Source organism: Desmodus rotundus, chromosome 5, assembly GCF_022682495.2.
Source record: "Desmodus rotundus isolate HL8 chromosome 5, HLdesRot8A.1, whole genome shotgun sequence".
NCBI classification, from domain to species: domain Eukaryota; kingdom Metazoa; phylum Chordata; class Mammalia; order Chiroptera; family Phyllostomidae; genus Desmodus; species Desmodus rotundus.
This window is the reverse complement of record NC_071391.1, coordinates 40,725,119-40,748,088: the sequence shown is the minus strand read 5'-3', so window position 1 is coordinate 40,748,088 and position 22,970 is coordinate 40,725,119. Positions and strand designations below refer to the sequence as shown.

At 38.6% G+C, this 22,970-nt stretch overlaps 1 protein-coding gene across 15 annotated transcripts in view; it reads right to left on the bottom strand.

The window, feature by feature from the left end:
• Nucleotides 1-22,970, bottom strand: part of STK33 (serine/threonine kinase 33) — a 130,031-nt gene that overhangs the window by 49,786 nt on the left and 57,275 nt on the right. For 10 of the 15 annotated variants that reach the window (XM_045194357.2, XM_045194361.2, XM_045194355.2 and 7 more), the window contains 3 exons: nucleotides 5,218-5,608; nucleotides 4,023-4,136; nucleotides 144-257 (listed from right to left, as the gene is read on the bottom strand). In XM_045194357.2, the coding sequence (XP_045050292.1) occupies nucleotides 144-257; nucleotides 4,023-4,136; nucleotides 5,218-5,442 (453 nt within the window). In that variant the 5' untranslated portion in view covers nucleotides 5,443-5,608. The other 5 variants (XM_024559036.3, XM_045194364.2, XM_045194365.2 and 2 more) reach the window with 5 other exon arrangements.

Below are 22,970 nucleotides of genomic sequence, written 5' to 3'. Positions count from 1 at the left end.
TTCCCCTCCCCACCCTGCACTGCCCTCCCCAGCCTGCACTGACCCCTCTACCCTGCACTGCCCAACCTGCATTGCCCTCCCCACCCTGCACTGCCCTCCCCACCCTGCACTGACCTTGGTATGATGCTGCTAATAAGCCTTACCTTTTCTTTGTTCACTTTTTTAATTGCCCACTTAGTTTCTGTTTCCTTGTCTGTTGCTTCAATGACCATTCCAAAGCTCCCTTTTCCCAATATTCTTCCAAATGTATAGATTTCCTGGATAAAAAAATAACAGTTCCTTTGTCTCTCTCTGCCATTCACTGGATATTAAAAATGAGCACATTAATACTGACAGACATCCACCCAAGGGAAGAGAGATCCTGCTCCAGGGTAAAATCAAAGAGAAGACACCACATACTTGCTTCAATATTGATAAACACATCTTAATTAAACAAAAACAAGCTCTGATGAATTTCATTAAATGTCCTTTGGAGGAAGATCATACAAATCCTAATGGGGAAATGTGGAAAACTTGAAAAGTATAAAAATGAGTTTCTTACAACCATAATATTAATGAAGTATCTTCATAAGAAGGAATGGGATATCCATACACACGTACACATACATGTGTATAAAATACACCCACCCCCAGTGACCCCAAAAGTCTAAGAGCTGTACCATGAAACCAGCACATAGGCTCCCTGAACCACTGCTTTCTTGTCTATCAAGCAACGTTTTTCCTTTATCTTCATTATTTCTACTGAAAATAACTTCTGTTGTTTTATTCCCTTTGTTTTAGGAAAAAGTAGTACGTCACGGAAATTTCAATACAAATCATCCCTGGGAAGAATATAAAACCCATCTGTGCAGACCAAGAATCCTTCCGTTTATCACTTGCTTTCTGCTCACGAACACACGATGCATCGGCCTTGCCAGCGCCAGCATTCTGGTTCACGCTGTGCAAGAACCTAACCAACAGGTCACTCAGGTACACTTCCATTTTTTGTGAATCTGGTTGGGAGGAGTCAGCCTCCCTGGTCCAAACCAACTTCAGGGCATTAACAAGGGTGTCTGGGTCTTGAGAGAGCTTCTGAGCGTGACAGAACAGCTGAGGCAATGCCGCTGGGGCCACCTCCGCTGGGTCGGCCAGCCAAAGGCTCCCTGCAGTTGCTGCTCAGGCTGTGTGGTCACTTTCCCCTTCCCCACGCAACAGGTGAAGTAGCTGCTAGTCTTCCACTTTTCTACTTACTTTAGTAACAGGAGATTCAATGCCCACTTAATTATTCACCTCTTTCATGAAGGGCTTCCCTGCCTAACTCTGCCCTGTGGTGACGGTTCCTTTCTTTTGACGTCTCTCAGCACGCATGGACACACTGATCCTCAAACACTATTATTACTCTCCTGCTTACATTTCATTCATTTTTTCCCCAAGATAAGATGTGTAGAAGCTCCTTAAGAAGCTGTTTCTTTTGTATCCTTTAAAAAGCCTACCCTGAAACCTTGTAGGCCAAAGATCCATGTTTAGTGCATGGGGGAGAGGGGGAAGAAAAGAAGGGAGGAAGGAAAGGAGGGAGGGAGGGAGGGAGGGAGGAAAGGGAAGGAGGAAAGAGGGAGGAGAGGAAGAAAAGGAGAGAAAAGGAAAGAGAGGAGGAAAGGGAAAGAGAAAAAAAGAGATGGGGAGGGAGGAAGGGAAAGAAAGGGAGAGAGAGGAGGGAAGAGAAGGGAAAGGAAGGAAAGGGAAGAAAGAAGGAAATAATTCAGTTTCAATATGTTAGACTTTCCTTACATATTTCCTTGTGAGTTACACTTTGGGGGCTACAAAGTTGAACAAAACAATTCCTGTTTTCTCAGAATTTGTAATCTACTCAAGAGACAGGATTATTCTGAAATCATAAAGTCTTGAGTTAAAATCAAAATACAAAGTGACATTGGGGCCAGAGACCAGAACTAAAACCCTGGGAGAATAAAGGTACACATTCTGAAACAGGTGGCTTCCAAGACTGGCATGTAAGTGAACAAAGGCAAAAAAAAAAATTGAGATTTTTTTCAATAATCCAAGCAAGGCAAGGAAGGCATTCCAAAGGTATCGCAGTGCAAACGTGGAGTGAACTGGGGAACTGATAAACGAATGAAACAACCGATAAACCCAGTCAGAGCTTCTCTATATACATACACAGAGAAGCCACTCAGAACCCTTCTATACGGACACACTTGAGAGAAATGATGGGCTGGGTATGTGGAGTTGAGACCTTGAGGAGGAGCACGGATTTAGGGTCACAAATATTGTAAATGGGGACCCCTGGATTTACAATGGACACATCCTGTCCCAGACACCTGCTTTTAGATGACAACATTACTTTGGCTCCTCCCCCTCCCCCACTACCACTTCATAGTGAAAATCAAAGTCAAAAAACTAAGATGATTAAAATGAGACAAATATTTTACTTTTATTATATTTATACGTCACCCCTACTCTATATTATGTAAAATGAATTAAATCTGAATTTAAATGATCATTTACCCCCTTCCTCCCCCACAGAACAAAAATATCTCAACTCTATAACCATTTCCCCAATTTTTCTTGACCTTTAAAAACAAAATTCTCATTTTCTTTCTAAACATACAGAACCACAACTTGGGCACAGAATTTTACTATTGTTTAAACAGGACTTTTAAAATGAGGAATGGGTAGAGGAATAGCTCAACTGCCCAACTAGTCTTTTATAAACTGACCTTTTTCTTCAACTATCTGCCTTGACATCATTACATAGTGGTAAAAATAAGAAGAAAATGACTTCCTGTTTGTATTAATTTTAAGAGGATGCTATTAAAACAGTAAGATAGATCTATTTTCTTTGGCAGAGGCTGAGCCCATGACACAGTGTGGAGTGTGCAAGGGTACATGATCCGATTCTACTATAAAAGTGTTGAAAATGTCTGTGTGTGGAGGTGCTTACACTGTGTGGACACATGCTCATTTATAGTGAGTAGTTACCGCCGGGTGGTAGAATTCTGGATGACTGTAACTTCCTGTTTTATACTCTCCTGGAATGTTTAAAATCTTTAAAATGAGCCTGTCCATTAAATGGAAGAAGAAAAACTTCTACTATCCCAGTTAAGGTTATTTCTTAAAAATATGTACATACTTTGAATATTCCATAATTTAAAACAGGGAAAGAATGGAAAGGAAAGACAGGCTGACATATATGTGTAACAATGAAGGTAATGAGTGTTAAAACTGCTTGTATTTGGCTCGTGATTGTTTTATATTCTTCACTTTTCTATCTGTATTTTCCTAATTTTTCACAGTGAATACATTTTGATTTTTATAAAAGCTCTTACGACTAAATTTAAAAAATCAGTAAATTTATACATTAAAAAAAATACAGTCCTTTCATTTAAAAGGGGAGATTTAAACTTCTCAAGTCAGAATTTCTCAGGACGTTTTTCTGATCACTTTGAGTATATTGCTAAATATCTCTTAAAACAATTTTTAAAGTTAACATTAATACAAGTTTCTTTTTGTGGTTATTCTTGTTGAAGTTCCTTTAAACTGATGTTAAAATAACACTTAATTTCTAAAATGGTACTAATATTCCACTCATATTTGTATGTCATAATTAGAATCCTAGGAAAACCAACATTGGTACTCATCCAATCAGAGGCGGCAAAAACTGGCCTTAAGGAAGTGAGCAGCCAAACCACCGAGTCATCTGGTCTCTCCCTGAACCCTAATGAGGGCCACACAAAGACTCCACGTTTGCACTCAGCAACAGGCAAGGCCTGAAGACCATGACGTTCTCATTTTATCTAACAAAAATTCCCTCCACTTTGATTAAAATCCACTTGGTCCTCTATGAGCAGAAAAAACAGCCGCATTTTTGGTAGTAAAGACTCTGACATACTTGAAAATGGTAAAGTTCCCCTCTCCTTTCCCTCCTTTCCTTAGAGACTTATTTTTAATCATTTTTGCCATTAACCACTGAGTGACACAGAAGAAACCTGAAAGTTCCTAGTGGCTTCACTTTGCTTTCTAAATACCTGAATAGCAGCTCCATTGTCCATCCTTATGTGAGGGACTTTTCCGTCTGGGAAGTTGCCCCGACCCCACTGTTGTTGAGACACCTTTCTCTCTACATTCGGGGTTTTTGAGGGCTTAGACCAAAAAGGAGAAAAAAAAAGTAATATTAAGATATAACACACTTTTGACAAAGTGAAATCCCTAATTTAGAGAATATGACAAGTCTTTAATGTGTGCCACGATATTTACTGCAGACAAGGTAATTCACTGGCTTGTTTCCAGTTCGAAGCCCTTTATGAGTTACTGGCTCACAGAGACCATAAGAAGTTGCTCGATCTGATCCCCCAAATCCAGTCAGGTGTGCACTGTTAGCTGCAGAGCAGACAGGTCAGAACCTACCCAATGATTCTTTCAAGTCACGAGGAGGCAACTTCACAGCTTTCTTAATCATTCTTGTTTCAAAACATAGCAATTGTGTCAAACAGATTATACATAAAAGATTACTGGCCAGACACTCATAAATTATGCTTCCAGTGAAAATAACATAGTAACAACTCAGCGAGTAGCAACTAACTCTGAGACGCCTATATGGCAATAACTATATTGTAATACAAGTTAGGGGAAAAAAAGTTTAGGGTGAAAATCTAAAAACAGTACAACTTTGAGGGACGAGAACCTAACTTTTCTTAAACTTCCTGCTCTGACTCCAAGGCTGTGCTATATCACGGGAACCCTCCCACACCGCCTCTTCTCTAGAAAGGTGGACACATCCAAACCAGTCCGACAGGACAGTCATAGATTGTTTGCAAGCTGATTTTGTAGAGTATATTTGATATTCCCTCTAGATAACCAGGAATTGTCTTAAATAATAACCACCCTATATTTAATCACAACCATAACTCCTTCTGCGTTGAAAAAAGTGTCCCCAAATTCAGATTTAATTCAACTTGAACCATTTTTTTTTAAAGCTGGAACAACATTCCAAATTACTCACAATCGCAGGAAGTAATTAATTTGGGCAGTGTTGGAAATATCATAAAAGAAAGTACTAACCAAGTCTGTTCACCCCTTATGTAAGAAAGAAATGCTTCCATAATAGGTAAGAAGGCAAAGAATTAGCTGACAAGAGCCCATGAGATAGATGAGCGAAGCTAGGGATGGCATTAGAGAAGGGGACTTCAACTTGTGTTGAGAAGTCGAATCTTTGATGTTTACCCCATCTTTTCCAGAGGAATTATCTTTAATAATTTGTTGTTCTTTTTTCCTCTCCGGTGAAATAGAAATGTCTGAACAAGCAATGCTTGATGTCTCTGACATTTCCACCACCGACACTGGAGAAAGCCTTGCCCCATAGGAGCATATACAAAGCACATCTTCCTGAGAAGCAGATGAACAGTGGGAGCATGTTGTGGGTTTTTTCCTTACGCCACTATCAGCCATTTTCTTAACTCTGCAACAAAAGCGACTCGAAAGAAAGATGTTTCCACTGTTTGAGGAAAAGAACCAGACCAACAAGGATAAGGTGAGCTGATGGCAAAATCTGCAGCTTCCAGTCGGCGAGGTCCTTATGTTAACGAGGCACTAGGCTTCTCTTCACACATGAGAGCTGTAGAAAGAAAAGAAACCACCATTTAGAACCTTCCGTCTCATCCCATCACTCTCCTAGAAATGAGAGAAAAACTAGCAACTAGCACCAAAAGCATCCTGCCTACACATAAAAAGTTAATATTTGCAACAAAATTAGGACGTATTTCTAATTCCTTTCAGAACTGAATTCTTGGACTCCAGAAATGTTATTTATTTTTTTTTATTTTTTTTTTATTGTTATGCAATTACAGTTGTATGCCTTTTCTCCCCATCCCTCTACCCCACCCCAGGTGAACCCACCTCCCTCCCCCCTCTCCACCCTCCCCCTTGGTTTTGTCCATGTGTCCTTTATAGTAGTTCCTGTAATACCCTCTTCCCACTATCCCCGCCCCCACCCCCCAAAACAAATCCACAAACAAATGTTGGAGAGGATGTGGAGAAAAGGGAACCCTTGTGCACTGTTGGTGGGAATGCAGACTGGTGAGGCCACTGTGGAAAACAATATGGAATTTCCTCAGAAAACTAAAAATGGAACTGCCCTTTGACCCAGTAATTCCGCTGCTGGGATTATACCCTAAGAACACTGAAACACCAATCCAAAAGAATCTGTGCACCCCAATGTTCATAGCAGAAATGTTATTTATTAAACAATCAAAAGAATCACCCTCTCTGCTGAGAACCATGAAACTGCTGAAAAGCACAGTCTAAAGAAGTCAGTTTGGTGGATTGATACTGATTTTTTAAATGAAACAACAGATAATATCAGAGAACTTGCATAGATGCTTGGTAAGTTCTGTGCGACTTTTAATTATACATATGTATATGTAATTATATATATAGTGTTTGTGTGTGTACACTTGATCAGATTATAAAATGTATTTTTTAATGTGACTTTGGTTTTTAAAAAAGCTTAAAACACTGATGTGAAGCGTGCATTACTGTGATTCAAAATTTAAACCTTGGTCTACTGACCATGAGAGAAAAGTTACACGGTACACATCACAAAAAAGTAGATAATTTGATTTTATAAAACCACCTAGTTCTAAAAGTTCAAGGCAATATTAGAAGTATCTTCATTTTTATACTCTAACAGCAAAACCAGTAAACAATGGGTGCTATTTTCCCCTGCGTGTAAAATGGGCGTGCCCAGCTGTTTACCTAACTAGAGTTACTGGCAATTATACAGCAGCAAGTGGGAAAGATCTGAACTGAGCGAGGAGGGAGGGATGCGTTCTGCAGTACGCACGAAAGAATACCTGGAGAAACCTCCAGCAGTAACTGGGAGCACATTATTATAGTCTTGTGCCATACTATTTCAGGTATCCAAAAGTATACAGGGTGGGCCACAAGTACATTTACAGTTGTTTGCATGGAAAACAGCACAATTAATAAATAATACAAGAATAAACTTTTTCGTGTACTCACAACTGTAAACCTACTTTTGCCCCACCCTGTATGTTGTACTCACAGGTCAAGCATTTGCAAGACAGAGAGTGTGTGTGTGCGTGCGCGCACTGGCATCAGCTGCATTCTCTTCCCCCTCCACCTAACTACAGGGCACTGTTATACACCTTTTCTTTCTTTGTTTTGTCAACCAAAAATAGAATCTTTATTTTTTTCCTCAATAAAGTAATATCAAGGTGAGGAAAATGAAACTGCACTCATGGGCAAAAAATCATTATTTATTATGCTACCCTGGAAGACTGTTTGGAAATTGTAAAGTTGAGCATTTATCAAAGCTTTGGTACTTCACAATGATCACTTGTCATTTAAAGTTGAAATTTATTCCAAAGAGCACGAAATTGAAATTATAACTTACATTTAGATAGCACTTTACATTCAACAAAGCTTTTTATTTTTATTTACTCACTTATTTTTCCGTTACAGTTGGCATACAGTATTATACTAGTTTCAGGCATGATCAGACATCTCACACGCTTTGTGAAGTGCTCCCCACAGTAAGTCCAGTCCTCATATGGCCACACAGTTATTATGTTATTATTGACTGTACTCTCTATGCTGCACTTTTTGCATCTCTGTGACTGTTTCTATAGCTGGCGATTTGCATTTCCTAATCCTTTTCACCTTTTTCGCCCATTCCCCCAACCCCTCTACCATTTGGCAACCATCAAAATGTTCTCCGTATCTACCAGTTTTTTTCTATTTTGTTTTGTTCTTTGGATTCCACGTCTAAGTGAAATCATACGGTATTGTCTTTCTCTGACTGGCTTATTTCATTCAGCATAATATCCTCTAGGCCCATCCATTTTGTTGCAATTGACAAGAACTCCTTCTTTTTATGGCTGATCCATATTCCATTGCACGTGTGCAGCACACTGGAGAGACCGTCTTTACCCCAATTGTATATTCTCGCCGCCTTTGTCACAGATTGACCACAGGCGCGGGTTTATTTCTGGGCTGTCTATTTGGTTCCATTGAGTTGTATGTCTGTTCCTATGCCGGTATCATGCTGCTCTGACTACTATAAACGTGTGGTATAGTTCCATATAAGGCAGCATGATACCTCCAACTCTGTTCTCTTTCTTATGACTGTTTTGGCTGCTCAGGGTCTTTTGTGGTTCCACATAAATGTCTGGATTACTTTTTCTAGTTCTGTGAAAAATGCCATTGGTATTTTGATAGGAGTTACATTTAATCTGTAGATTGCTTTAGGGAGTATGGACATTATAAAAATGTTCATTCTTCCTCTCCATGAGCACAGTGTAGTTGCCCTTTTATCTTCTTCAATTTCTTTTCTCAGTGTCTTACAGTTTTCTAAGTACAGGTCTTTCACCTCCTTGTTAAGTTCATTGCTAAGTGGGTTTTTTTGATGCAATTGGAAACAGGATCGTTTTCTTAATTTCTGTTTCTGATAGCCCGTTATCGGTATATAAAAATACAAACAATTCCTGAATACTAATTTTGCATCCTGCTGCTTTACTGAATTCATTTATAAGCTCTAATAGTTTCTTGGTGGAATCTTCATGGTTCTCTATATATGGTGTCGTGTTATCTGCAAATAATGACAGTGTTATGTACTTCTTCCTTTCCAACTGGGATGCCTTTATTTCTTCTTCTTGTCTGACTGCTGTGGCTAAGACTCCCAATACTATGTTGAATAAAAGTGAAGAAAGTGGACATCCTCGTCTTGTTCCTGATCTTAAGGAGATTTTGGCTTTTCACCACTGAGTACGATGTTAGCTGTTGGTTTGAAATACATGGGCTTGATTATGCTGACTTATGTTCCCTCTGTCTCTACTTCGCTGAGAGTTTATTGTCAATGGATGCTGGATTTTGTTAATCGCTTTTTCTGCATCTATTAAAATGATCATACAATTTTTAGCCTTCACTTTGTTTATGTGGTGTATCACATTCCTTGATTTGCAGATACTGACCCTACCTTGCATCTCAGGAATAAATCCCATTTGATCATGGCATATGATCCTTGTACTGTGTTGCTGAATTTGGTTTGCTAATATTTTGTTGAGGATTTTCACATCAGTGTCCATCTGGGATAATGACCTATAATTCTCTCTTTTGTAGTGTCTTTGTCTTATTTTGGAATCAGACAAAGGGTAGTGCTGGACTAGTAAAATGAATTTGGGAGGCTTCCTCTTCAATTTTTGGAAGAGTCGGAGAAGGGTAGGTATTAATTCTTCTTTGAATGTTTGGTAAAATTCTCCTGAGAAGCCATCTGGCCCACGGCATTTGTTTGTTAGGAGTTTTTTGATTACTGCTTCAATTTTGTCAGTAGCTATTGGTCTGTTCAGATTTTGTTTCTTCCTGATTCAGTCTTAAAAGCTTGTATGTTTCTAGGAATCTATCCATTTCTTCCAGGTTGTCCAATTTGTTGGCATATAACGATTCATAGCATTTTCTTATAATCCGTTGTATTTCTGTGGCACTGTTTGTCAGTTCTCTTTCATTTCTCTCTTTTTTTAATTTGGGGGCCTCTGTGTTATTTTCTTGATGAGTCTGGCTAAAGGTTTATCAATTTTGTTTATCTTTTCAAAGAACCAGCTCTTGGTTTCATTGATCTTTTCCATTGTTTTTTTCTTTAGGTTAGATTTGTTTTTTTAGACATTTCTCATTTCTTGAGGTTCCTGTATTGCTATAAATATCCCTCTTACAACTGCTTTGGCTATGTCCCATATATTTGGAGTCATCGTGTTTTCATTTGTCTCAAGTTATCTTTTAATTTCTGACTTTATCTCGTTGTTAATCCATTTGTTGTTTAATAGCATGTTTAGCCTCCATGTGTTTGTGTGTTTTTCAGTTTTCTTCTTGTAATTGATTTCTACTTTGATACCAGTCTCATCAGAGAAGATGTTTCTCTGGGACACAATCTCTACTGATTTTGCAGCCAGATTATGGGGACTCATCTTTCTGGCACTGATGTCCCAGATTAGGGAATTTAGCGTGAGGCTGGGTCCCCTCATTCCAGAAAGGGGCCTCTGGAGCCAAGGTATCCCTCCTGATTCTTAATCTCTACACTATGGGTGTGAAGCCTGCCCATTCTGCATCTCCAATCCTCCTACCAGTCTCAACATGGCTGCTTCTTTATGTCCCCAGTTATAGTAATACTGTTCAGTTAGTCTTCAGGTGGTTCTCAATGATGGCTGTTCTACCCTTGAGCTGTAATTGTGATGTGGTCATGGGAGGAGGCAAATACATAATCCATCTTGTCCAGAAGTCTTGACCTATACACCTTATCCAATACTCAATATTATGAGTTTTTTTTTAAATCCTCACTTGAGGAGGACATTTTTTTTCATTACTTTTAGAGAGAGAGGAAGGGAGGCAGAGAAACATCGATGCAAGAGAGAAGTATCAACCAGTTGCCTTCCATACATGCCCAGACTAGGGACCAGCGCCTGGACCAGGATTGTATGCATCCAAACTGGGGGGTGTACACACCCATACCTGGACCGGGGATTGAACCTGCAACCTAGGTATGTGCTCTGATCAGGAATCAAACCTGCAACCTTTTGGTTACAGGACAACACTCAAACCAACTGAGCCACATCAGCCAGGGCTCATTACTAGTTATAATCACAGCAGGAGAACAAAAGGCTGGTTTTATATGGACTATGCTTTTTCCTTTGAAGTTGAATAAAGTGGACCAGAATAAGAAGTTAGATGTCTTTATTTCATTAAAGAAGTATCTTTCTAGTTTTAGTTGTCTAAGACTAGTTTTCAAATCAGAAATGAGTGCTGACTTTTATCAAATCTTTATTGTGATTATATTTTTTCTTATTGAATCATTTTATATGCTTTAGTGTGTCAAAAGCTTTTTTAATATTAAAGCATTCTTGCATTTATAGTATGAACCCTACATGATCATGGAGGAGTCTTTTAATGTTCTGAAAAATTGACATGTTTTTAAGTCTTCATAGTTAAATCCATAAGTTAAACTTATATAATTAGTCCATAATTAGTCTATAATTTTTTTCAGCCCTTTTTGTCAGATTTTGATACAAGATGCTGGCTAGTTTCATAAAATAAATTGGGTATCTTTCCTTTCACAATGCTTGGTAACAATCTGTATACTATGGGAATCTGAAGGAAAATCTCCTGGGTCCACAGGATTTTATGATATTGCTAGTATTTTATCCAATACTTATTATCCCATCCTTCTTTACTAACAGAATCCTGATTTTGTCTGGGGCAGTAACGTGCTCATTAAAATCTATTTGCTGGCCTCCCTTGCAGCTTGGGGATGGCGACATGACTTATGGCCATGAACCTTACAGAATGAAAGCAAAGCTATTTTAAGAAAATGTATATTCTTAAATTTTCATTAAAAATAGGAAAAGATTAAAAATATACTACATGAGTTATCAAACCAAAAAGAGAAAAATATGAGTAAGGAACAAAATTTAAGCTGAATAGAAATGACAAAGAAATGTATGTTTTGTTGAATTTTGCCTATAAGATCCCCCCAAAACTGACCCCTCTCTACCTCTCAGATTTCTTATCTTACCATTTTCTCCCTTGCTCCAGACACGCTAGCTCCTTTGCTGCTCCTTGAATCTGCCAAGCACACACCCTCTTCACGGCTTTGGCCCTATGCTTCCTCTGCCGAGGATGCTCTTTCTTCAGACACTTGCATGCCTAGCTCCCTCGCTTCACAGTTGTTTCTGCTCATTTGAGAGACCCTTTCTAAGCACATCATCTAAAACGACAGGCCCGTTCACTCTGTCCCCTTACCTTGCTTTATTTTTATTCATAGTACTTACCATGCCACTCGGGAGCTCTCTCCCAGAGTTCTTTCCTACTTTTAGGGAACAGATGATTCCCATATAAACTGTTCCGAAGCAGTGAAAGGCCCTACGGTTCGTTTCATTCTGCTGGAATAACCACAATCTTACCATAGCAGTAATCTCAAAAGGGGGAAAGGAATTCTTAGAAGGCCAATCTCATTTGTGAATAGATGTAAAAATTCTAAATACTGTACTTACATTTACCCCAGGTAATGTGTACAGCATATGCTAAGATCATTAGACAGAAATTGTGGACAAGTCAACCCATAAGTATGGCCGTTTATAAAAGTGGTGTAAAAAATTTTCCTGCTGTGATTAAAACTCATAAGGGTGAGCACTGGAAAAGTTACATAAAAAGCACCCTCCACTGGGAAAGGGAAAAAAGAACACAACTGACGCCACTAAACACACACGCGCCATTGTCGCAAACGCTTGGCTTTGTTTTTCAAGTATATGTAGCAAGACAAAAAAAACCAACTCAGAATATATTTGTACACACTTTGCAAAATGATTTAACTTCAGGCCATGGAAGAAAATGCTTTGCATTTCAGGTTAAATACCGTATTTTCGGACCATAAGACGCACCTAGGTTTTAAAGGAGGAAAATAGGAAAATTTTTGAAGCAAAAAATGTGGTAAAATATTTAATAACATCCTTTAAAGCAGAAATCCTGTAGTGAGCCAGGTAAGCAACATTAGGACTGTAAGACGCACGCCCATTTTCCTACCAAATTTGGGGAGGAAAAGTGCATCTTGTAGTCCGAATAATACGGGATAAGCCTGTAACCACCAGTGACTCAGAGCGGTGGAGTAGATCTGCAAGCAACAGCCCTTCTGTTTAGGAAAAATAGTGCTTTCTGTCTGCAGGGGTAGGAAAGCCGCACGTCGGATGTGTAAGGCACCGTTTTATGCATGCATTAAGAATACTGACTTTAGAGTACTTTTTATAAGAAACTGAAGGAAGTGTTCACAGTGTAAAGGTTTATTTCAAGTGTAGCTGAACTATAATAAACAGTACTCCTAAAAGCGTGCTTACTATATCCTTCAAGTACACACACACGCACAAGCAAACTTTCAACAGAATCTTTAAATATGAAATTTCCCATATTAAGATGTATGTGTTGTGAATCAAAAGTGATTCTTTTTCTTAGCTCTGTTCAGAAAGCAGTTCCTTTAATTTTTTCATCAATTCTTCAATAGCTCATGTTACCCTAACATCACTGACGCTGACATAGACTGCTGAGGGCTTCCTCGTTCCAGTTTCTGACTTTTCCATGGCCCTAGAAGTATTTAGCAGCTATACTCAGAAAGCATAGGAATTTCTATTACTCACTGCAAAGTTGCATTTCTGTTCTCCAACGCAGCAACCACTACATTTGCCAGAGTAATGTTCTACATTCTCACCACAGCAGTTCTACAGCAATAGGTTGAACAGCTGCATGTGAAATTTCTTGACAAGATTTAGATTTCAAATGTAATTTCTTTTTGGCTGGCTGAATTCTAATTATTTTAGCTTAAAAACCAAAATAGAACAAATGTTTACTCACATTTCTTTCTTTCTCATTTATGAATTGATATGAAATATTTGTTACTAAAATAAATCTACTTTCTAGCAGGCCATATAATGTCATTCATATTTTAGAGGCATAAAATTAATCAAGTATTGTAAACCTAACATATCTTTATGTAAACACAAAGATGAATAACTCTTCTATAGAACCATGGAATTATGTTTAAACAGGACTTTAGATATAAAAAGATATATTAGAAAACCAAAGAAGCTACTAATATAATAGTGTTTTTGTGTGTCTCCAAAGACTGGACAGCATAGGTATCAGACAATATGCAAACAAATGAAGTAAGTTCGGATCCTGTCAGTATTTAACTAACGTGTGAGCTTCCCTTTGGCCAAAGGTTTTCATTTTACTTTCAGAACTAAGATAAGCCAACGGAACAACTCTGAGCTTTTATTTAAGCATAAAAAGGTCTCTTACATATTGGCCCTAAAAGATACACTTACAGCAATTTCCTCAAGAAAATGAACACCAGAATGGTTTTATGAGATATAAGTAGCTACAACTTTTGTCCCCCAAAGCAATTTTTCATTTTCTTTCCTAAAACTGTATCTACAGGAATCTAAACAGTCAGTCGATTCGGTCAAGAGCGTTCTAGTCACGTGAAGAACGTGTAGACGGTCTGACATCGCGCAGACCAAGCTGAGGGACTGCGGACTGGCTTCCCAGCCTCTCGTCCCCGCAGGGCGCCCACGCGCCCGGGGCGGGGCCCAGCGAGCTTTTAGACTGTAGTACTGCATTTTAAAGGAGACCCGCACTTGTTGCCTGAATCTATAAAGGGCATGATTAGGAAAATGGGTCTGTGTTGTCTTATAAAAGGGTTTTACACTATATTTAAAATTTACATTATTTCATAGATTTTTAAAAAATGTTTAACAGTTGATGAGTGCTATCAGTGTTTCTTTCCATTTTAATTGGTATAAAAGTCCTCACTGATTAAGCTGTAATCTGGAGGGGCAGTCTTAAATACGGCCCCCACACACAGTTTAAGGAAAAAAGAGAGATTTTACTATGAAAGTCTGGCTTAAAAAGACTGGATAAAAGCAGGAGACCCTCTCCCAGATTCTTTCCTGTTGTTGTCCTGTGTCTTTCCTCCCAGTACAAAATATGCAACCCGAAGCCAGGGACCTTCATGCCACCACAGACCCATCCCTGTATATAACAGACGCACAGTAAGAACGTCTGAATGTGAGCTCTGTGGGATGGAGCCAGAATCATGACTCACTCAGGCCAGGTATGCAGGGTCATCAAAGAAAGGAGGGGGTCTTATGGAGAAGGGATATCTCAAAGGGAATTTAATCTCTTCAAAGATCTGAAGAGGATCAGGCCCAAGGAATTAGTCTTTGTGTGATTCAAAGGGAGGGTGTGTGCCGACTTCAGTCTAGTATGAAGGACCTCCTAACAGAACTGTGAGAGACAGAAGACTCAGTCACTAGGAGTGCACACGCAGGGGCTGGAAGGTCAGCTGGCAGGAAACCCTAGTAGGCATTTAAACATAGACGAGGATGTCTGGAGGTCTGTTCTAGCCCTAAACACCTACGAAGATGAAATCGCCCCTTCTAATGACCGACTGAGGCACGGCAGACATAAACGGAACTGAAGTGGTAACTGACCTCACCCCCGCTGGAAGCCTTCAGTACTATACGGGAGTCATGCTGTCCTCCCACGAACCAGGCCAAACCAGTCACAGCCCCCAAACTCACCTCACCCAATCGGATCTCACCTGTAACAGAGCGGCTTTGTTAGAATCTACCCTGGGGGCAGGGCAGGGGGGGATAGTGAGGAGGAGGAAGGGATGAGCTGGAAGGCTGGATGTGCTGAGGAGTAGTGGAATTAGCTAGAAGAGGCTAAATAAAGTGTAGAAGGAAAAAGAAATAAGAGGTCCTGTCCACTCAAGAAAACAGAGCATAACAGGTAAAGAGTGAGCAAGGGGGCCCCCATGCAGCTAAGGCAGCCGAAAAACGCATCGCCACAGACTCCAGAAGAGAAGCAGAACCACCCTGAGGGTTGTTCATGGACACTCAGCTCTGCCCCGCCCACGGTGCTTAAAGAAAATAGTGTTCTTATATTCAGGAATCTTTTTTCCAGCTTTACTGAGGTATAATTGACAAATAAAGTCACAGATAATTAAAGTGTACAGTGTGGTAACTTGATACACCTACACACTGTGAAAGGGGTCCCCGGAATGAACACGTCCATCACTGCACCTGTCGGGTACACACTTCAGTCGTAAGACAAGTCAGTCCTCACGATCGGTGTACAACACTGTGACTGTCACTGATGAGACCCTGTTACAAAACTGAAGTTTTCTGAGAGAGTAGACTTAAATGTTCTCTCACACACCCAGAGTAAATGTGTACTCAGGAATATTAATCCAATTAGCAATAGATCAATTGGATTAAGAATTTGAAGGTAAATTTGAGAGGTTTGGAAACTTCATTTACCAAACTTCATTAACACTGTTGCATTAAGAAAATGTATTAATATAAGAGTGGTCAGAATGCCTTTCCTGTATGCCGAGTATTCCCAGGGATATTGGAAGAGACGAACTTCCCCTAATCATCAACTTTACATGAAACTCGTTAGCGAAGGAAATGTGTGAGATAATGGTCCTACCCAGACGTTTCACGCCACATGAGAAAAGGCCGTTGCCCCTCAAGACCATGTTCAATACTGGCTGCGCAGTTTAGAGATATCCAGGCAACTTTCTCCCTTCGGCCGCATCTGTGCAAATGGGACAACTCCAGACAATCAATGACAAGACACCAAAAACAGGCCTTTGTCCCTGTTTTCAAGTTTCTGTAGAAATAATATTAATTTAGTAAATACAGAAAACAACAAAAACTATTTCTCTTAACGCTGAGCCCCTTCAGGACAGGAACTACATTCTGTCATCTTCTATCAGTAAAAGGCCACCATTAAATAAGGATTATTGATTGAAAGTCATCACTGAATTACAGAAACAGTGTTTCAGATCTTACAAATACAATATACAATGTACTTGCCTAGCATAAGAGAGCCAGTGGCCTGTCATGTAAACAAAGTCACGATCTCTCAATCTGATGCTCCAAACAGTGTCCCACGCGGGTTCCAAGATACAAACCACCATCTAATTAGCTCATCTCTAGCTCAGAATACAACCTCACGCGAGTGTGCTCAAGACGTGTGCCACCGAGTTGTAGCGGGAATGGCTCGGGGGTACCAGCCCACAAGCAGCTGGTTAACTGTTAAATTCTGAGTGCTACAGGCACTCAAATATTGAATTTATAACAATTCTATTTTTAAATATATTAATTCTGCAGTCTCTCAAAATATTACTAGTCTATATTATACCTTAACATCTGATCAAGAAGGAAAAAATATGTAACGGGTTAGATTCTGAGAGAGGAGGTGTCCATAACCATGGATTTATTTACTCGGTGAGTTTTCAAAGCCTTGCAATGGAACTGTAAAAACAATGTGATTAAAATCGATAGAGCACATCATTTGCTGATACTGTTGCCCAAGAAAAGGCAATAAGCCTTAGGCATGTTATTACTAGATCACACAGTTTCACTGACAGGTTCAAGATTTTTAAAGGCAACTGAGAATAGAGAAGATTTCTTTCTTTTTAAGCCAAAGTATTTTCCTCTTCAATTAAAAGGGAAATCATCATGTTTCTTTTTTTTATGATGAAGATAAAAAATGTCTCTGTAATATTTTGAAAATATTAAATTTTTCTTTGGTTCCTAAAATAAAAATAGATTGATGATCCTGATTAAAATTAAACTGAAAGCTACTTTTGTTTAACAATACTTTTCCAACCACATGTCCATTTACCAAATACTAGAATAGTTCAGGGAATAGTGGTTTTCTGTAAGATTATTATCTCGACGAAGTCCATGCAGAAGAATATGAAAGTCCAAAAATAGGAGTTTCCAAACATCTTCTGCAAAAATAATCAGTGACTCTCTTTTCATGCCTCAGTGATGAAATGATAAACTTTTTAAAAGGCCATCAAAATCAACGAATGCATATTTCAAAGTATGCTTTTTAATCAAATAGCAAAAGTTAGTCATGCAGACATAAATTCATTTGACAAAAGTGACCAAATGAAACTGAACCTAAAATCAGCAAGACTTTAGTCAAACCTTCCACTACACTACAAATAGAAAATTGCAAAAGTTTTTAATTGCTTTATAGTGAAAACTCCAAAGCAGAAACATCTTCATTTAGCCTGGGAAAGCTGATGGAATCAACTATATAGCTTTATACTTATGATAGGAAAGAAACCTGCTGACTAGAAAAGGTAAGATGATTTTAATCATGAATCCCAATAGGAAATACAGGGCTAGGCTCATAGAAATAAGTAATTGACCCAGGTATCAGGTCTACATTTATTAGCTTTTACCAGGTGAACAGTAAAGTCTCTTCAGGAAGCTGAGGTGTTTAGACTTAACTCAGATGTTGATAATTTTTAAAAGAAAATTTACAAAACACCATATACTTTCTTGTCATGAATACACTTACATATATAATAGCTTTATGTTCTAAATAGCTACTATTGAAATAGATAGTGTTATTAACTGAATAATGCAAACAATTTTCTGTAGATTCTCCCCTCCCTCGGTCTCCACATTGAACAATAACAAATTCATTCTACTTCCGAAACGCTTCTCAAATCTGTTCCATTTTCTCCATTCCAAATGTCCACATCAATATCATCTCTTGCCTGGATTACTGCAAGAGCTTCCTAACTCTTCCCCAGCTGGTCCCTTCCCTTCCAAACTGGTCACCCTAATTCCGAATCAGCTCTCTCATCCCAACGTTCTCTGCACTCTAGCCCGGGTGCTCTTTCTAATATGCAAATCTGATCATGTTTTGTTCCCAACAAAAATCACTTCAACGGTTCCCAACATCACTGAGATTAAACAGAGTCCTTAACATAACATACGAGAGCCTGTTTGCTACGAGCTCAATTTACCTCTTCAGGCTTATCTCATACTATTTCCCTAACACACGTTGTCCAACATGCAGAACTTCTTTCCTGCAGTCCTGAGCTTTCTCCAGGCCTTCCTACTTGCACCGACAGCCTGGAACACTGCATTCTTCCCTCCATCGTTGCAATTCTTACTTTCTGCAGCTCTCAACTTAGATATCATCTCCTCTGAAATCTTCTTGAGTTCTTGAGCCTCTGCTGGGTGTCTGCCTCTCCTGTGTGCACTATTCTTGCTCAACAACATACTGAATTGTACTTGGTCATGTATTTGTCTGTGTCCCTCACTACACCCAAAGCTTCCCAAGGTAGGGATGGTGTCTATACTCTTATCAGTTGTTTACCTAGTGGGGGAGTGACAAAAATGCAGGGGCCAGCAGATTGTGTAAGGCCTGTTTGAGTGTGGTTGGTAGGGTAATAATATGGGTGTAATAATTTATAGTTTTAATTTGAGTATTTCACCTAAAATGTCATATGGTGTGCTTGAGTGTGATATTGTTATGTTGCAGAATTACATGCTTATGATTTTGTAATTAAAAGGGGGCATTATTTGTGCCAGACCCCGTATATGTGCTTTTTTAGAAAGCATATTCTACCGGCAGTATAGAAAATGTAGAGAAGTATGAACAAGACTGGAGATGGTAAGACAAGGGAAGGATTAACCACAGTTTAAGCAAGACAGAAATGTGGCCTTAACTAGGAAAACAGCATAGGTATGAGGGAAATATATTCACAAAGCAGAGAGACAGAAATTGGTAAATGACTGGGAGGACCACGGTGAGAAAGAGAAACGTCAAGAACACCTTGAACACTGAGGGGGATGAGGACCAAACCACTGAGACTGTAAAGAGAGGAGGAAGAACAGATTTAGGTAAGATAATCAGTTCGGTTTGACATGCTAAGCCAGTTTGACTTTAGAATACTGAAATAGAGATGTTTAACAGCCAGTGGGCATGTAAGTCCACAGATAAAGAGAAATCTAGGTTAGACACATATAGAAGAGGAAATTGAAGCCCGGGGTGTAGATGAGATCACACAGGAATGATATGTGGAATGAAAACAGAAGAGAGTCCAGGATAGAACTATGAGAAACATCAGCTTCGAAAGGATAATCAGAGAAAGAGAGGCCACTGAACAATGTTGGTCAAAAGTCAAATGGCTCAACATTTTCAAGAAAGATGAAGGCTAAAAAGTTGTACTTAAGCTATGATGGATTATTGGCAAAAAGGGCAGAGTAAGAAACTCCAAAATTTTGTTCACCCATAAAAACAATGAAAAAAGCTGACAAAAGTTATTAGAATAAACTTTTCAGAGTTCTGGAAATTAACCAAAGGTTTGTAGCCACCCAGGAGACATTTGTTTTAAATAAATAAATAGTTGGATCTCGGTAAGAACAGTAAGCTTTAGGAAATTTTAACTTTCCTCAGTCCTATCTCCCACTCTCCATCTCTGAAAGAGCCTTGAAAAATAATAGCCCACATTCCTGTTACAGCCTAGTAGTCACTGGGGAGAGAAGAATGTAGCTGGAGCTCTTTCAAATCCTCATTCCCAAATATTAGTCATTACTTAAACTTTCTGGTGATTCCCTGGGAGGCCCCACTTATAAGCCAGTCTGTACTCGACCTGATTCAGAGCTCACCCAATCCAAAAATCTATTCCCAGGGGGTATTTGTTGAAAATAATTACAAGCAGGTTCTAACTTCATAACTGTCTAAGCGGTTATTAACACTTGGAGCAATAGACTAACCAAAATTCTTAAAAGGAAAAGCTGGGAAATAAGATATTTGAAAATTTTCAAATTCCGTCCACGTGGAATTTGAAAAGCTCTAACATATTCTTGAGAATTTAGGAGGCCACACATGAAGAGAGCTATACATATGCACAGGAAAAGACTTGAGGAGCCCCTAAGCTCTTATCTCTGGCTCACCCTGAGGCTCTGCACAGCAGAAAGTAAAGGCTAGCAGAGTTGACAAAAAGTTTGCTTAACATTGAAGGTGTACCCCAATGTGCACATAGGGCTCCTCAGCAAAGTCTGGTGATTTATTGGTCACAGGCAGTTAAGCAAATCTCTTACATGCAATTGTTAGTTAACCACTAAGCTAAGTAAGTAGAGGGTTCAGGAGCTACAGAAAACAAGAAACATAGACTTAGCATAATTAGTTCAGAAAAGGAGCTAAGCAAACTATTACTACAAGAACTAGCAGCAACAAAAAACCCTGGGGAGGGAGAATATCTGACTTGCAGAGCTGCCAACTTATTTAAAATATCCAGTTTTCAACAACAACAGAAAAATGCAACATGAAAATTTTTTTTAAAAAAAACAAGAAATTATGACCATACAGAAGGGGGAAAAAAAGCCCTCAATAGAAACTTGTCCTGATGAAGTCCAAATGTTGGAATTACTAGACAAAGACTTCAAGTGAGCTATTTTAAATATGTTCAAAGAGCTGAAAGAAAATATGTCTAAAAACTTCAAAGAAAGTATGAGGATATCTCACCAAACAGATATTATCACTAAAGATATGTTAATCATTTTTTAAAAAATCAAACAGAAATTCTGGAACTGAAAAGTACAATAACTGAAATGAATTTCATTAGAGATACTCAATAGCAATTTGAGCCAGCAGAAGAAAGAACTAATGAACTTGAAGATACACCAATGAGATTAGTCTGAGGAACAATAGAAGTGAAAAAGATGAACATAGTTTTGAACACTAATAGGAACACCATCAAATGTACCAATTATACATAATGGGAGTCTCAGAAGGAGACTCAGAAACAAAAAAGACAGAAAGAATATGTGAAGAATAATGGCCAAAAGCTTCCAAATTTGATGAAAAACAATCTCCACATCCAAGAAGCTTAAAAAAAACCAAACAAACCTCGAAGTAAGATAAACTTAAGAAAATCCACACCTAGACATATATTAACCAAATTGTCAAAAGACAAAGAAAAAATCTTGAAAGAAGCAACAAAAAATGATTTATCATATTCAAAGGATATTCAATAACAGTAACAGCTGATTCTCATCAGAACCCATGAAACCCAAAAGAGAGTGAGGTGACATATTCAGAGTTCTGAAAGGGGGAAAAGACCTGTCTACCAAAATCCGGCAAAAACTATCCGTCAAAAATGAAGTGACTAGCCTGAGACCAGTATTATACTGATACCAGAACCAGTCAAAGACATCACACACACGCATGTACACATGCACACGTGTGCAGATGTACACGAGCACAAATTGACATTCCCTAGGAATGACTATAAATGCAAAAGTCCTCAGCATAATATTAGCAGCACATTCTAGCAAAACACTGAACCCTGTAGTATACAAAAAGGATTACAAATATGACAAAGGGAGATCTACTCAAGGAATACAAGGTTGGTTCAACATACAAAATAAGTGTACTATACAATATTAATATAATAAAGGTGAAAATAAACACATGATCATCAGTATCCAAAGGAAAAAAATGGATAAAATCCCTCACTCTTATGATGAAAACATTGAGAATTTCCTCAAACTGACAAAGGGCATCTACCAAAAACCCCACAGGTGACATCATACTTAATAGTAAAAGATGGAAAGCTTTCCCCTCAAGATCAGAAACGAGACAAAAATGTCTTCTCTCACCGCTCCTGTTTAACACTGTACTACAAGTTCTAGCCTGGAGAGCATTAAACATTAAAATAAAATTAAAAGCGTCCATGGTGGGATGGAAAAAGAGCAAATTATCTCTATTTGCAAACGACATGACCCTGTGTATAAAAACTCCTGAGGAATCACACACACAAGCTAAGAGACCAAGCAAGGCTGCAGAACACAGGAACCATACACAAAAATCAGTCGTATTTCTACACACTCACAACGAACAATCTGAAAATGAAATTAAGAAAACAATTCAATCTAGTAATATCAAAAAACAAGAGTAAATAACAAAATAAGTACAATATGTATATAGTGAAAACTATTAAACCCTGTTAAAGAAATTAAAGCGACCAGAAAGACACTCTGTCTTCATGTTTTAGAAGACCTAATAGTGTAACATGGCAATATCCCCAAACTGATCTACCGATTTGATGTCATCTTTATCAAAATTCCATCTGTCTTTTTTGGGGGGGGCAGGGGCAGGGGAGGCCAGAAACTGACCATCCTAAAATTTATATGGAAGTGCAAGGCACCAGAATAGTCAAAACAACATTGGGGAAAAGAATAACAAAGTTGGAGGACTCATACTTCACAATTTCAAAGATTACTTTAAAACTATAGTAATCAAAACAGTGTGGTACTGGCCTAGTATAAACATTCAGTTCAGTGGAATAGAACTGAGAATCCAAAAATAAACCTACATACCTGTATAGTCAACTGATTTTTGACAAGGGTTATCAACACAATTCAATGGGGAAAAAACAGTCTTTTCAATAGAGGAGGCTGGGACAACAACATATATATACACGAAAGAACAAATACGGACACCTACCTCACAATACATACAAAATTAACTCAAAATAGATCAAAGACCTAAATGTAAGAGCGAAAACTATAAAACTCTTAGAATAAAACATAGGG